The 14778-nt window shown below is 45.2% G+C and overlaps 1 protein-coding gene across 1 annotated transcript; it reads left to right on the top strand.

Annotated features, from left to right (window-relative positions):
* Positions 1 to 11703: 11703 nt before the first annotated feature.
* CBY3 (chibby family member 3) lies at positions 11704 to 13650 on the top strand. The gene is made up of 2 exons (XM_064479578.1): positions 11704 to 11753; positions 12978 to 13650. The coding sequence occupies exons 1-2, from the start codon at positions 11704 to 11706 to the stop codon at positions 13648 to 13650; spliced, it is 723 nt and encodes a 240-aa protein (XP_064335648.1).
* Positions 13651 to 14778: the final 1128 nt, after the last annotated feature.

The following is a 14778-nucleotide window of genomic DNA, read 5'->3' as shown; positions in this document are numbered from 1 at the left end:
GGTTCCAGTTGGGAAAAGGCATGAGATCTTTTCTTGATAATTCAAAAGGTACTTTGAGGTATTAGAGTAGTTAATTAAAAGAAATAATCATTGTATAATTCTTAGATGTAGAACATGTGGGAGATTGGGTTGAATGTATTTTGACCTTATGATGTTATCTGCAAGATGGTCTTCAAAATAAATTATATTCATTTAAAAATGCACATATGCTTTGGTCAAGCAATTCTACCCCTGGGAATGCTTCTGTATCTATATATCTAGGTAAGTAGGTAGAGAGATGGAAAGATGGAATGCAGCCACATGATGTACTTGTGTTTAAAAATATACACAGTGATGTGCATTGCAGCATTGTTTGTAGTACTAAAATCCTAGAAACAGCCTCCATATCAGATACCAGCTGCAAATGGGTTGCCCAGCCTGCCCACAAGTCTGCCTGCCCAGCTACAAATTCAGGGGTTCCCATGACCCCCCTTAAGATTCAGTGATTCACTAGAACAACTGACAGAACTCAGGAAAGTGCTTTACCTGCCATTGCAGGTTTATTTAAAAAACTACAATTCAGGAACAATGGAAAAATGCTTAGGGCAACGTATGGGTGTGCATGTGTGTGCGCGTGTGTGCACAGAACTTTTTTGTTTTGTTTTTGTTTTTCCTTTTTTTAGTTTAACATTTATCGAGCACCTGCTACATGTGAATTACAGTTCTAAATTCTGGAGAAGGGAGTGAAAATGGGTAAGATACAGTTTCTATCCTCAAAGGAATTTTAAATCTAATAGAGTATAAAGCCATGGACAGAAATAATATAAGACACTGGATTCAGTTGGCAGAGGCGGTGGTGGGAGGAGTCCTGGGTATGGACCAAGAATGAAGGTTCCACATGGGAACAGAGCTATTACAGTGGAGTGAGTGCTTGGGTACCCTTAACAGTAACAGGGTTAATGGTGTATAGGGCACCACTCAAGAGTCTTGGAGAAGAGAGCAGAGTGGGTTCAAAGGGCCCATCTTGGATCTCTTCCAGCAGGATGGCTAATGGAAGGGCATCCTTCCTCCACAGATCTCCTGGACTGGCCCTCAGTCTTGTCCCCTAAATCCCTCATCGGCCCAGAGTCGGCCCTATGTGGCCCCAGCCCCTCAGACCACCTATAACAAGCTTCCCTCTCCCATTGCCCACCCTCAAAAATAGGCTTTATCCTGTGGAACCTTACACTTGGACATTTGTCTTAGTCTGTTCAGGCTGCTATAAGTAACAGAATACCGTAGACTGGGTCGTGCACAGAACTTCCGCGCCCTTTCTGGCGTGCCAACCTCCCAGCACCTGAATGTGTCGACCAAGCTGGAAGCTTTCTGAACACCATTGTTTAGGGGTTTTTATGGAGGTTCCATTAGTTGGCATGATTGATAAATTATTGACCATGGGTGATCGCACTCAGCCTCCGGCCCCTCCCCGCCGGGGGTCAGGAGTGGAGGTGGAAGGCCCAGTCTTCTAGTCACTAGGTTTAGTTCCTCTAGCAGCCAGACCCCTTCCTGAGGTGATGAAGGGGCCCAGCAATAATCACCTGATTAGCATAAACTCAGGTCTCCTTGGTAGGGGCTCATTATGAATAACAAAAGGCACTCATCACTCAGGAAATGCCAAGGGTTTAGAAGCTCTGTGCCAGGAACCCAGAGTAAAGACCGAGTGTATTTTTATTGTACCACAGTCTCCTCATATGCATTTCCATTCCTTCCCCACCACCAGCCTGAAGCAAAAATTGATCAGTTTTCTGCTACTTTAGAAAAGATGGGTCTTTTCTAGAGCATCATATAAATGTAATCATATTGTATGTAGTATTTTGTATCTGGTTCTTTCAAAATATTGTTTTGAAAAAGAAGAAAAATAAAAAATACTGTTTCGAGATCCTCATCTGTATTTATCAGTAACTGGTTGCTTTTAATTGCTGAGTAGTGTCTATTGTATGAATAAGCCATAGTTTGTTTATCCATTCACCAGGTAATAGACACCTGGGCTGTTCCCAGTGTTTGACCGTATGATATAAAACTGCCATGGACATTGTGTACCACTCTTTGTATGGACATATATTTTATTTTTCCCTTAAAACCTGACATCTTCCTTTTTTTCTTGTTAGTTACATCCATCCTGAGGAAGACTATGTAGTAATGTTTTTTGAAATCTCTCATGTCTAAAAGTGTCTTTATTCTATCCTCACATAATTTTTTAACTTTATTGAAATATAATTTATGTAGCACAAAGTTTACCCATTGTAAGTAAATGATTCGATGATCCTTGGTAAATGTACAGACTTTCCAACCATTACCACAATCCAATTTTAGAATATCTCCACCACCAAAAAGTTCCTTTGTGCCCATTTGTAGTCAACTTCCAGCCAATGCTAGAACCATGGAACTGCTTTCTTCCCCTCTTGATTTCCCTTTTCTAGATATTTCATATAAATGGAATCATACAATACATAGCCTTTTGTATATGATTTCTTTCACTTAGTATAATGTTTTCACACTTAATTCATATTGTATCATGTATAAAGAATTGATTCCTTTTTATTGTTGGATAACACTCCATTGCAAAGATATACAACATTTTGCTTATCCGTTGAACAGCTGACAGACATATAGACTGTTTCCCACTGTCAGCTATAATGAGTAATGCTGCTGTGAACATTTGTATACGAGTCTTTGTATGGACATGTTTCCATTTCTTTTGGGTAATACCTAGGAATAGAATTGCTGACTTGTAGGCTAAGTTTGTGTTTAACTGTTTAAGAAACTGCCAAATTGTTTTCCAAGTTGGCTGCTCATTTCACATTCCCACGTGAGAGGGTTTCAGTTGCTCCACATCACGGCCAACACCTGCTATTGTCTGTCTTTTCGACTCTAGCTATTCCAGTGGGTGCGAAGCAGACCGTATTGTGGTTTGTTTCAAATTCCGTGAGCCCCTCTGACAGTGAAGTAGTTGGTTTGTGCTGCCTCCCCAGTTCTGTTACAGCTACCTTGCTGACCAAGCTGGAAGGATGTTAAGTATCCCCAGGCAAAAATGCCAGACTCTCACTGTTCTAACCAGAATTCAGAGGTATTTCATGGATAAATGCTTCTCAATTTCTCATTTACTTTTGGCCAATTTCCAGAGCCCTAAATGCTTTAAATACTTTTTTTTTTTTTTTCAGTTTGACAGTTGCTTTCTGGGGAGAACATGTGCTGATCTCCTCACCGCACCAGACTGCTTTTAGTTGAAAAAATGTTTTTTCTCTTTTTTTCCCTGTATTCTCTAAGCTTTTCTGTTTGCTTGCCTTAGCCTCTATGTTTTACATTGCAAAGATTTTGTTTGTTTGTTTGTTTGTTTGTTTGTTTGCCTTGTCTGCACGTTGGAATCACCTGGAAAGCTTTTAAAATCCCAGGGCCCAAGCTGGATCCTCAGAACATCACAGCAGAATCTCTGGGGGAGAGCCTAACCATTTGAGAATCAAAATAATCAAATGAATTGTAAACCATTGAAAAAAGAGAACTGTCAACAACTTTAAAAGAGGAAAAGAAAAAGAAAAATAGAAATTAATAAGTCTATACCTGTAAAGAAAAAAATCTACATTCCTCCTGTGTTTCTTCTTTACCATCACACTACTATTGCGTTCACACAACTTCCTACACTAGATGTGTGGGTGTTTTCCCCACACCAAGCAATTCTGTGACACCAGCTGGGTGTCCTGCAATGTAACTCAATTCTGACACTAGCTACCTGGATATAGCTAGTGTCAGATCCCACAGGTAAAGGCCCAGCCCCATAAGAGTGACCCCAACTTCAGATGCTAATTGTAGTGGTGGATCCCCAGTTACCCACAGCTTCTGTCCACCTTGCTTATGTCAACTGAAAAGAAATGCACAGCCTGAAAGTTGAGAATTATGTATTTTTTTGCAGGACTTGCTGAGGACTTAACCCTAGACGACAGCCTCGAAGATAGCTCTGAGGGACTGCTTCGAAGAGGTAAGTGGGGAGCCAGGATATACAGGAGTTTTGCAAGAAAGACCAGGTAGTTAGAACATCAAAAGACTACTATTATTGAAAGAAAATCAGACACCTCAGGCTGATGAATTTAGCACTTTTCTATGTATGTGAAGATGCAAGAGTCTGGGCTCATTCAAGTCATCCCTTTGGCATGCACCTCAGCTGTCTGGGGCCAGTATTCTGTTCTTTCCCATCCTGAGTCTCCTCTGGGTGCACCACTCGGGGTGGCTGCAGTGGCTGACGGGTGGTGGGCAGTCTGTTTATCTCCATCCTGAGTTCCCTCAGGGCTCACCATAGAGGGCTGACGTTTTGATGGCCGAAACATCCTTTGTTCACTGATAAGGCAGGTGACATTCTTTGTCCACAGCTATAAATTGGAGGTTCCCATGACCTCCTCCCCCTTGATTCTATTAGTTCTAGAACAGCTTACAGAATACAGGGGAACACTTATATGTATCGGTTTATTAGAGGGTATGACAAAGGATACTGGTGAACAGCTAGATGAAGAGATACACAGGGCAAGTCTGGGAGGGTTCCATGCGTCACCCTCCCAGTATATGGATGTGTTCATCAACCTGGAAGCCTTTGGTACTCAATATTTTTGCGATTTTTATGGAAGTGCAAGAGAATGGTCGTGTCCCAGGTCTCGGTCGAGTCCCTAGAACATCCCCTGCCAAGTAAGAGTCCTTGGCTTCACACAGGAAAGAACTTAAGAGCAAGCAATAGTAGAGTGGAGGTAGATTTATTCAGAGGTGTACACTCCATAGACAGAGTGTAGGCGGTCTTGGAAGGCCAGAGAGGCCGTGAGGTATGGGGGTGGTTAAAGTAAAAGTAGATACACACTCCGTAGACCGAGTGTGGCCTGTCTTAGAAGGTCAGAGAGAGTGACCATGCGGTGCAGGGTTAGTTTTTATGCGCTTGGTAATTTCACATGCTAGCAAGGGGGAGGATTGTTCCAGCTACTTCAGGGAAGGGGTTCCCAGGACTTGGGCCTCCACCCACGTTTTGACCTTTTATGGTCAGCCCTCGAGCTGTGATGGCACCTAGGGGAGGACCATTTAGCATGCTGTTGTATTGCAGTGAGCGTATAATGAAGCTCAAGGTCTACTGGGAGTTGACTCTTCCGCCATCTTGGTGCTTAGTGCTGTGTCATTCTTTTAATGGTTGTGCCCTGCCCCTTCCCTCCTGTCTCAGAAACACGACCAATCAATAACACTATTTCCAGCCCCTCTCCCTCTCCGGAGAATGGGGGAGCCGGGGTGAAAGTTCCAAGTGTCCAGTCATGGTCTGGTCTTTCTGGTGAACAGACACCGTCCAGCAGCCCACCATGAGTCACTACATTAGACTGAAAGACACTGCTATCACTCAGGAAATTCCAAGGGATTTAGAAACTCTGTCAGGGACAGGAGTCAGAGACCAAAAATTAGAACAAGAGATGTGCCTAGTGCTCTTAACATGCAGGAAATTACAAGGGTTTTAGGATCTCTGTGCCCAGAACCGGGGGCAGAGACCAATGTACATATTCTCTATTATCTGACAATACCAATAGAGGAGAAGGAAGACCTCTTGGTTACTTTTTACGGTAGAATCACAAGGGCTGACTGATAAGTATGACGTGAGCGCTAGGGTTGGAAAAGCGTAATTTGGCAACCATCATGGTGAAGATTGGATTAAGCAAGAATCATCAATGGATGCTAAATTTAGGGGGGAATTTTGAGGAACAGGACATTTAAATAGTTATAAAGTATTTGCCCACAGTAGAGAAGTTTCCTTTGCAATATTTAAGCACAATACCTGTCCCTAGATGGAATCCTCTATGGGAGGAAAAAAAATGCTATAAAGGACATTATTAGTAAACTGACAAAACTGAAATATGGATGGCTGATTAAAGTATTACATCGACATAAATTCGTAAGGCTGATAAGAGAACACATACTGAAGTATTTAGGGGCAAAGGACTATGATGTATGCAAATAGTTCAGAAATGATAAAGGAAACGGGGTAAAATGTTGAGTGTAGGGGAGTCTGGATAAAGGGTATACAGGTGTTCCTTGCACCATTTTTAAACTTACAACTTAAAACAAAAGCCAGGCTCTCCCTATTCAAGACAATTGTTCAGAGTCTATTTTGAAAGTTAAAAGCCCCCCACATAGTTGTTTTCTGCAGAAAGCCTCAGATTTCATTTAAATGATAACAAGAATCTGTGTAAAAAGGCATCATTCAGGACAAACCACACATGGGCTGATCAAAATATCAACTCACCACACCTTCTTGTTTAAATGCCTATAAACATAAACCTACCGCATATTCATTCGATTATAACTGTCTTAAAATATAAAACCATAATATATTTATAAATTACCCATAAAACAAAAAATTTAAATTAACATTTAAATAGGCCAACCAGGAAAATGTTTTTCTGCTGAAAACAAGTGCTATTTGACCTGTGAGCTGCTCCTAATGCCCTGAGGCAGATGTTCTGGCGTTCAGCTGGCGCACCCTCTGTGCTGTGCCATGATGCACGTTCTCAGTCCATTTTTCACTCTTCTGGATACTTTGAGATCTTCCATTCACAGCAGAACTCAGTGCTCCCACGCCTGTTTGCCTTCCCCTCTGTTGGCCGCCACCACTCAAAGTCAGGTGCAGACTCTCAGGTCCTGTGGTGCTTCCTGGTTATGAGCTGGTTATCCAGAGCAGACAGAACGTCACCAACACTTTTTTTTTCAGTTGTTTTAAAAATTAGAACAGAAAATACAAACATTTTCCATACAGTATTGAAGATTCCAAAGAACATGCATGTAACTAATTTTTAAAAAAATTTTTTATTGAGTTAGTCAGTTTACAATGTTGTATCAGTTTCTGGTGTACAGCACAATTCTTCAGTCATACATGAATATACATATATTCATTTTCATATTCTTTTTCACCATAGCTACTACAAGATATTGAATATAGTTCCCTGTGCTATACAGTATAAACTTATTTATCTATTTTGTGTATACCAGTCAGTATCTGCAAATCTCAAACTCCCAGTTTATCCCTTCCCATCCTCCCCACTGGTAACCACAAGTCTGTATTCATGTAACTACTTTTAAGGCACAATGGCTTGGGAGCAGCTTGGGGAAGAGAGAGAGGGATAGCAACCTCTAGATCGTTACCACAGTCACCTCTTCTGCTACATCCCACCCGACTGCGGTTGCCACCAAGCCCAGGATGAAGCCTGAAGGAGAAGCTAAAGAAGAAGAAGCCCAAGGGAAGGCTGACCCAGGGGATGGGCAACCCTTCCTGCTAAAGTTGTTTCTCCAAAAAAAGGTGCCCTACAGAAAATGGACATGCCAAGGGGGAGGGCATAGCTCAAGTGGCAGAGCACATGCTCAGCATGCAGGAGGTCCTGGGTTCAATCCCCAGTGCCTCCTCTAAAAATAAATAATAAAACCTAATTACCTCTCCCTGCCCCCTAAATTAATTAAATTTAAAAACAAAGAAAATGGGCGTGCTGGATGAAGTGTGTGCATTTTCTTTTTTTTTTAGTTAAAGTGGATTTTTTTTCATGAAAAAGTAAAGTTTTTTTTCATTTTTCAGTTTTATTAGGTAGAATTATTACAATTTGACTGCACGCATACAATGTATTGCATATAAATACATATACACAATATACTGCACATTAAAAATGTACATATTTGTACTGCTCATTGTTTCTAAGAACGTTTAGAGCTTTAGCTTTTTAAACTTACAGAGTTATCAAAGGAATAAAGCCAACCACAAAGTAAGAATTAATTCAAAAAGATACATACTCCCCCCTCCCCCACTATTAACAGCAACATTATTTACAATGGCCAAGATACGGAAGCATCCTAAGTGCACATCAATAGATGAATGGATACAGAAGATGCAGCATATATATAAAAGCAGATTTATTTAGAGAGATGTGCATGGAGGTAGGGGTGGTGGTGGTTACAGTAAAGGTTAAAGTAAAGGTAGATACACACTGCATAGACGGAGCTTGGGCTATCTCGGAAGGCAAGACAGTGACTTCATGTGATTTTTTTTATCCCTGTGTTCTTTCTGTGTTCTGTACCATTTGAATTACTGTTTTTATCAGGTTTTATACATATGCAGAATTTTGGCTCTTTTTGAAAAAGAGCTATATTAGTTCAGAGAATGCCTCATTGTTTCAGGGAAGGGAAATACCACTGACAGAATATCTTAGAGACTAGACTGAAATGGTTATGAGGGTAAAAAAGATTTTGCTTCCGTGGTTTTGGCAGTATTCCTCATGGTTGCCAAGAGGAGGGCTCCACTGACATTCACAGCCACCGTGACATCTGTCTGGGGCGTGAAGAGATGAAAATTCTTTTTGAGGTCCTCCTCTCCTTTCCTCTGTGCCACCAGAATGAACTTTATGTCCTTAAACTCAGACTTGAGTTTTGGACCTGCAGGTCCAAATCTGGTCTTTACAATGACTTTGAGAAGGAGTCCCTCAAAGGAGCCAGAAACCATTTTTTTTTAATTGTGAATCTTTAAATTCTACAGTTTTCATTAAATTTTCTCAAAATCAAGACCTGCTTATGAAAGGAGTTAACATGTTAAGTGGGAACTGTTCCTCCTCTAAACTTTTCCTGTTCCAATCATCAAATAAAGACTTCCCTGGGCACAGGGAACTGTTGTCAATATCTTGTAATAACCTATGATGATAAAGAATATGAAAAAGAATATGTGTATCCATAACTAAATCAAAAATGCTGTACTCCAGATTAACAACATTGTAAATCAACTATACTTCAATTAAAAAAAAAAAGACTTCCTTGGGTTGTGTAGCTTTTCCTTTTTTGTCATCTGTGGAAATAAGGGAAATTGAAACTTGTTGTATATCATTCCTGACAATCATCCAGGACTTTCCGGAGATTTCATGGTTGTGACTGATGATTAGCTTTAATAACAGAGACACAATTTAGGGGTAGGGGGAAGAGACTGAGGGAGACAGGGTGAATGAGTGCTTGGCTGGGTCATGTTTCACAACCTTCTGAGGGCTAACTCAAGCTTAGCCTCATGATAAGAAGAGAGTTTTTAACAGTGAGCATAAGGGTTTATTTGTGGAAACTGACATTCTAATTCTAAAATTAGGTTAGAAATTCAATTACATGGAATTGAAATATGAAAATTCCAAGGACCTAGAAAACCAAAACAACATCAAAAGAATATTGTTGGAAGGTTTACACTACCAGATGAAGACTCACTGTAAGCCACAATAATTTTAAAAATACGGTATTGGTTCGAGAATAAAAAGACCAATGGAAGAGAATAGATAGCCCAGAAATAGTCACATATGCAGTCACATGATGAACAACAAAGACACAACAGCAAATAGCAGGGAAAGGCAAGTCTTCTATAAATGGTGCTGTGTCAACTTGACATCTATATGAGAAAAAGCTATCAACAAAATTAACTCAAAATGGAACACAAAATGTAAGGTTAAAACTGTGAAACTCCTAGTTTGGCAAAGCATTCTTTTTTTTTGGTGGGGGGAGGTAATTAGGTTTATTTATTTATTCTTAGAGGAGGTACTAGGGATTGAACCCAGGACCTCATGCATGCTAAGTATGTGCTCTACCACTTGAGCTACACCCTCCCCCTGCATTCTTAAATATACATGAAAAGCATGAGCCTCAAAGCTAAAAAATGATAAACTGGCTATTAAAATGAAACACTTTTGCTTTAATAGGCAAGCCACAGACTGGGGAAAAAATATTTGCAAAACATATCTGATAAAGGACTTTTATCTAATGGTAAAGAACTCCTTCTATTCAACAAGACAAACAATCCAGTAAGAAAAGGTGGGGAAGGGGCGGCAAAAGACCTGAACAACCCAACAATGAGGGTAACAAGCGCGTGAGAAGACACTCATCATTAGCCCTTAGAGGAACAGAATCAAAACTGCAATTTAGACACACTCACTAGAATGACTAGAAGTAAAAAGGTTTACGATACTACGTGTTGGCAAGTTTGTGGAGGAACCGGAACAGAAACTTCACTGCTGGTGGGGATGCTGTACAACCATTTTGGAAAAAGCTTAGTAGCTTCATAAAAAGGTAAACACACACCTACCATGTGACCCAGTCATTCCACTCCTGGGTATTTATTCAAGAGAAACTAAAGCATGTGGCCACACAAAGACTTGTACGCAGATGTTCACAGCAGCTGGATGTGTAACAGCCCCCCAAATGGAAATAACCCAAATTTCCATCAACAGGTGGATGGAAAAACAAATTGTGGTATTCCCATACAATATGGAATACTACTCACCAAAAAAGGACCAAATTGTTGATAAATGCAACAACACGAATGAATTTCAACTTAAAATAATTATGCTGTAAGAAGCCAGTGTAAAAAATGTTTACGAAATCTGTATAAGGTTGTAGAAAATGCATCCAGTGATGGGAGCAGAGGAACCTTCTGAAGGTAATGGATATCTTCATTATCGTGACTTTGGTACCAATGATTTTGTCCATCAAATTATCAAAACATGGCAAAATTATACATTGTAAATATGTGTAGTTTAGTGTGTCAATTATGCCTCTATAAAACTGTTAAAGAAAAAAGTTTCCCAGGAGGTGGCACTACCAGGTGGCTTTCCTAACCCCTTCTAGAGCCATCAGGAGGCTGGATTAACTGGAAGGCCCTGTAAGAAGCCTTTGGTGTCAGGAAAGGCAAGTAGAGGTGATGGCAATTGTCTGGGTGTGGCTGGCAGGTAGGGCTGTCTTCATCTCCTTCCACGGCCTCAACCCATGGCACTTGTCCTTCAGACAAGCCCCTATCTATCTTCCTGCCTCTAGCAGGTAGCCAGGGTCTCATCATTCAGGTCCTAGTATGAACACCAAGTGCTTTCCCTGAGCACCAGGCCTAAATTGGTTCCTAGCCTTCACCTTGTCCTGAAGTCACTTTTTATATTTCTCTATTTCCTTCATTACATGTATCACAATCAGAAATTCTTATTAGCTATTTCCTTTCATTTTTGTTATCTATTCTCGTCCTCCCTCCTCTATGCTGTTGGCACTCCACGGATTCCCTTTTACCGGGGGTGCACTCACCCCATAGGCGCCTTAAGTGTTGGCTGACAACTCATAGCTGCCCCTGCCAATGACTGAAGTGAGGGGTGGGCGGGGGAAGGGAAGGGTGCAAAAGAATGGCTCCCTTGCGGTAAGAAGAGCGGGCTCTGTGGTGCGATTTCTGCAGCTCCCTGTGAGCTCCTGCGGGGGCTGGTCTCCAGCTCCAGGCCACATTCTTGTTTAGCTTTAGGTTTTTTCCCTGCCTTGTCCTGCTTCCCTGACTCTCTTCTCCCAAAAACACTTCCCCAGTAAACCCCTCCTACAAAAATTCTCATCTCAGCCTGTGCTTCTGGTTTCTTGACCCATGACACCCCAGTTAGCTTCATGAGGGACTATTTTGTTCACTCTCCTAGAACAAATTCCTGTCTCAGGCTCTGTTTATGACCTTCTCCCGCCAAAAACAGTAGCTTGATGAGGGACTGTCTTCACCACCTCCCTAGAACAGAGCCTAGAACTCAGTAGGTTCTCAGGAAGTATGCTGAATGAATACCGGGGAGAGCCCAGAGGTCTGTTTTATAGCTTAGCTGACCTGGCCTAGAGGCATTGTGAGTCATAGCTGGTAAACAGCAACTGAGTGGTTCAGAGATGGGGCCAGGCCTGGGACAGCAGCTTGGCATCTCCAATACATCCTCCAGGTGAGGCACAATATGCGAGGATTATCGGGGAAGGGGCCTGTGGAAACATGCAACCTCAAGGGTGGGCTTGGTTGCACCTCTTGGACTCTGTGTGGTCTTCCAGAGACATATCCCTGAGCCAGATCTAGGGGCAGTACTGCCCAGCTATGTGTGAGGAATAAGCGTGTGTTGAATTAACGGAGGCAAGACAGAGGGGACTCTGCCCCAGGGTTCTTTCCGTTTTTACTCTCCATGAGAAGAGGAATTTGAAAGCAAGCATACAATCCTCTTTCTCACCAGTCACTTACAGGAGTGGGGGGAGAAAGAGAATGGGACATATCTGTTATTTGGACTTTAGTTTCTTTAAGCATGCAGTCCACCTGGGACAAAAGCCGTGTCTAGTCTGCACCACCCGTCAGCACAAGCCATAAGCACAGGTCCTAGCCTATGTAACAGGCCCCCTAGGCTGATCTACACACACACGTCTGGCTTCCCAGCTGTAGCAGGAGCATCCTGAGGGTAGGCACAGGCTGTGCTGAGACCCTCTGCCCAGACGAGGGCCTGGCACAGAACAGGTGACAGTTCAAGGTTGTAAAATAAGTTCATGAGGAGGGCAGTAATGCTGCTGGATAGTCCAGACATCCCACCAGATACACTTTCAGAATGCAGATCTAGCCTGTCTTTGCAGGCCTTGAGTATCGCCCTGTTGCCCACAGAAGGAGGGCTAAACTTTTAAGCCTGGCTATACGGGGCCCTCATAGTGCCCTCGTCCCCCTTTCCAGCTTCCTCTTCTGCTGTTCCCAGCTGGATACCTTATACTAACCCCACACCAAGCTCTTCTTCACGTGCGAGGCTTGCCTAGCTCTTCACTCTGCCTAGAGGCTCTCCCTTATCCCACCCCCAATCTACCTGTCAAATTCCTGTGCGTTTTTAAAGTACTTACTTGTCTGCTATCATTCCCTTCTCCCTGGCCCCTAACTCCTTCCGGCAGTCACCCAGCACTCAGAGCAGGGCTCTGGTCCTTCATCTGTACATCTATCCCCAAGGCCTGACACAGAGTGATCTTTGGGGGACATGGTTTAGGGGAGACTCCTGTTAATTCGAGTGTGCAGGGATTGGCTCCTCGGAGGCCAGCAACTGGTTAGCCTCGTGCGCACAGTCCTGAGCCCTGCCCACCGGGCCTCGCGGTTTGAGAGGGCAGCCTGTCCCAGCAGGATGTTCACCCGGACTCTTGCTCCCCAGCAGTGCCCCTCGCTCGCCTTCATCATCCCGGACAGCCGGGCTCCCGAGGCAAGGGCGCAGCCCGGGTGGCCCGCCTCGTCACGGCTCTGCTCCCGGCATCCACGAGCCCGACGAGGCCGACCCAGCCCTCGCCCTGGAGGCTTTCCGGTGCCTGGCCTCGGGCCACGCCAGCCGCCTGTGGGAGCAGCTGCAGCAGTTCTGGGCCGACCACTTCTCGCGGCGCTTCTCGCCACGGCGCCCGCCGCTGCGCCGCATCTCCTCCATGTCCACCTTCTACCTGCTGGACCACCGGACGCGCCAGGCGGAGCTGGGCCTCAGCTACGGCGCGCCGCGCACGCGCCTCGGCGACGAAACCTTCGTGTTCCTCGGCGGGCGCTGGGCCGCCGAGGGCCAGACCGCGAGGTCGCGGCCGCCGCTGCCCTCGCCGGCCACCTCGGGCTGGAAGGCGCAGGTGCAGCGGGCCAAGAGCCAGGTGCTGCTGGAGGAGAACAACTACCTAAAGCTGCAGCAGGAACTGCTCATGGACATGCTGACGGAGACCACGGCGCACCTGCACCTGCTGGAGAAGAAGCTGGACCCCGCGGCCGCGGCGCGCCCCTGGCCGAAGAAGGCGCGCAAGCGCGAAGGAGCGGGCGGCGTGCTTACGATCCCGCCGCGCGCCCCCGAGCCGCGGTGACGCAATAAACCGTGGGGGCGCACGCGCACCTCGCTCGTCGCCGCGGGCCGGGCACGGTGGTGCGGCCCCGCGCGGGTCCCGCCCGCGCTGGGCTCGGGGCGGGTGTGCGGCGCGCTGCGCGCCTGCGGGGACCCTCACTCCCGGCCCGGGGTGGGCGGGCGACTCTGCCCATCCCGGGAGGGAGCGATGGGGCCGTGGGGGAAGATCTGTTTGCGGCCCGCTGGGAACGCGGAGTGGGAACCAGGCTGCAGCAGCCAGTGCCCGGGGGGACGGGGATGGCCGGCGATGACAGGCAGTGGCAGCAGCGGCATCCTTGGCCCGCGGGACGGAGGGCAAAGTCCGGAGGCGAGGAAGCCGGCGCTCAGGAATGGAGGGCGCTGTGAGGCGGGCGGGGTCGGGTCCTTGCACTGGGCGCTCTCGTCCTTGAGCTCGCGGGAGGGGTTTCAGCCTGAGTCCAGGATAAGGTGTGTTTTACGACCTAGGAACTTCCCCGAAAGCTTCCTCGAAACTTTGGGCTCTGCCTCCCCCTCTTGGCTGTGCGGCTTTTGTCGAGTCGCTTCTCTTCACAGGCTTCCTTTTCCTCGGTGTAGAATCAAGGGTCTGTCCGACCCGGGGTGCAAAACAAGCACTCTCCAGGGCTAATCCTGTGCACAGATAGGATTTGCTTGACCCACGTTATTTTGAAATTTTGCATTTAGTTGCCAACATTCAAGAATTTGGAGATTTAACATTAAGAATCCAAGTTTTCAGTGTTCTCTTGAAAAACCAGAAGTCAGCCGCTCTGGACCTTTGTTGTTTCCAGCAGCAGTTGCCTGAATTTTGGCTGTCACCTCCTGATCGGCTTCACTCCTTTTCTCCTGCAGGTGTCTGATCTGGATCTCCTTCTAGACCCCTCCTAGATCAGTGTTCTCTCCTGGGATATGGGGAACCGGCTCCCCACCCCCAAGGTGTTATATAAGATACCTTGGGGGCCTATGAGTGATGTGGCTGCACAGGAAAGGTGATGCCACTGATCCTTGCAGTCTGTAACCTTTCCCTGGAATGTGGACAGGCCATTTCAGCATACAGTGAAACTTGAGTCCGATAGGATTACCCATTTTCCTAGAGCCCTGTGAAACCTGTGACGGA

The sequence above is a fragment of the Camelus dromedarius genome, chromosome 27, assembly GCF_036321535.1.
Source record: "Camelus dromedarius isolate mCamDro1 chromosome 27, mCamDro1.pat, whole genome shotgun sequence".
Classification (NCBI taxonomy): Eukaryota; Metazoa; Chordata; class Mammalia; order Artiodactyla; family Camelidae; genus Camelus; species Camelus dromedarius.
Note: the sequence above shows the minus strand (reverse complement) of the source record. Positions and strands in the feature narration are given on the sequence as shown.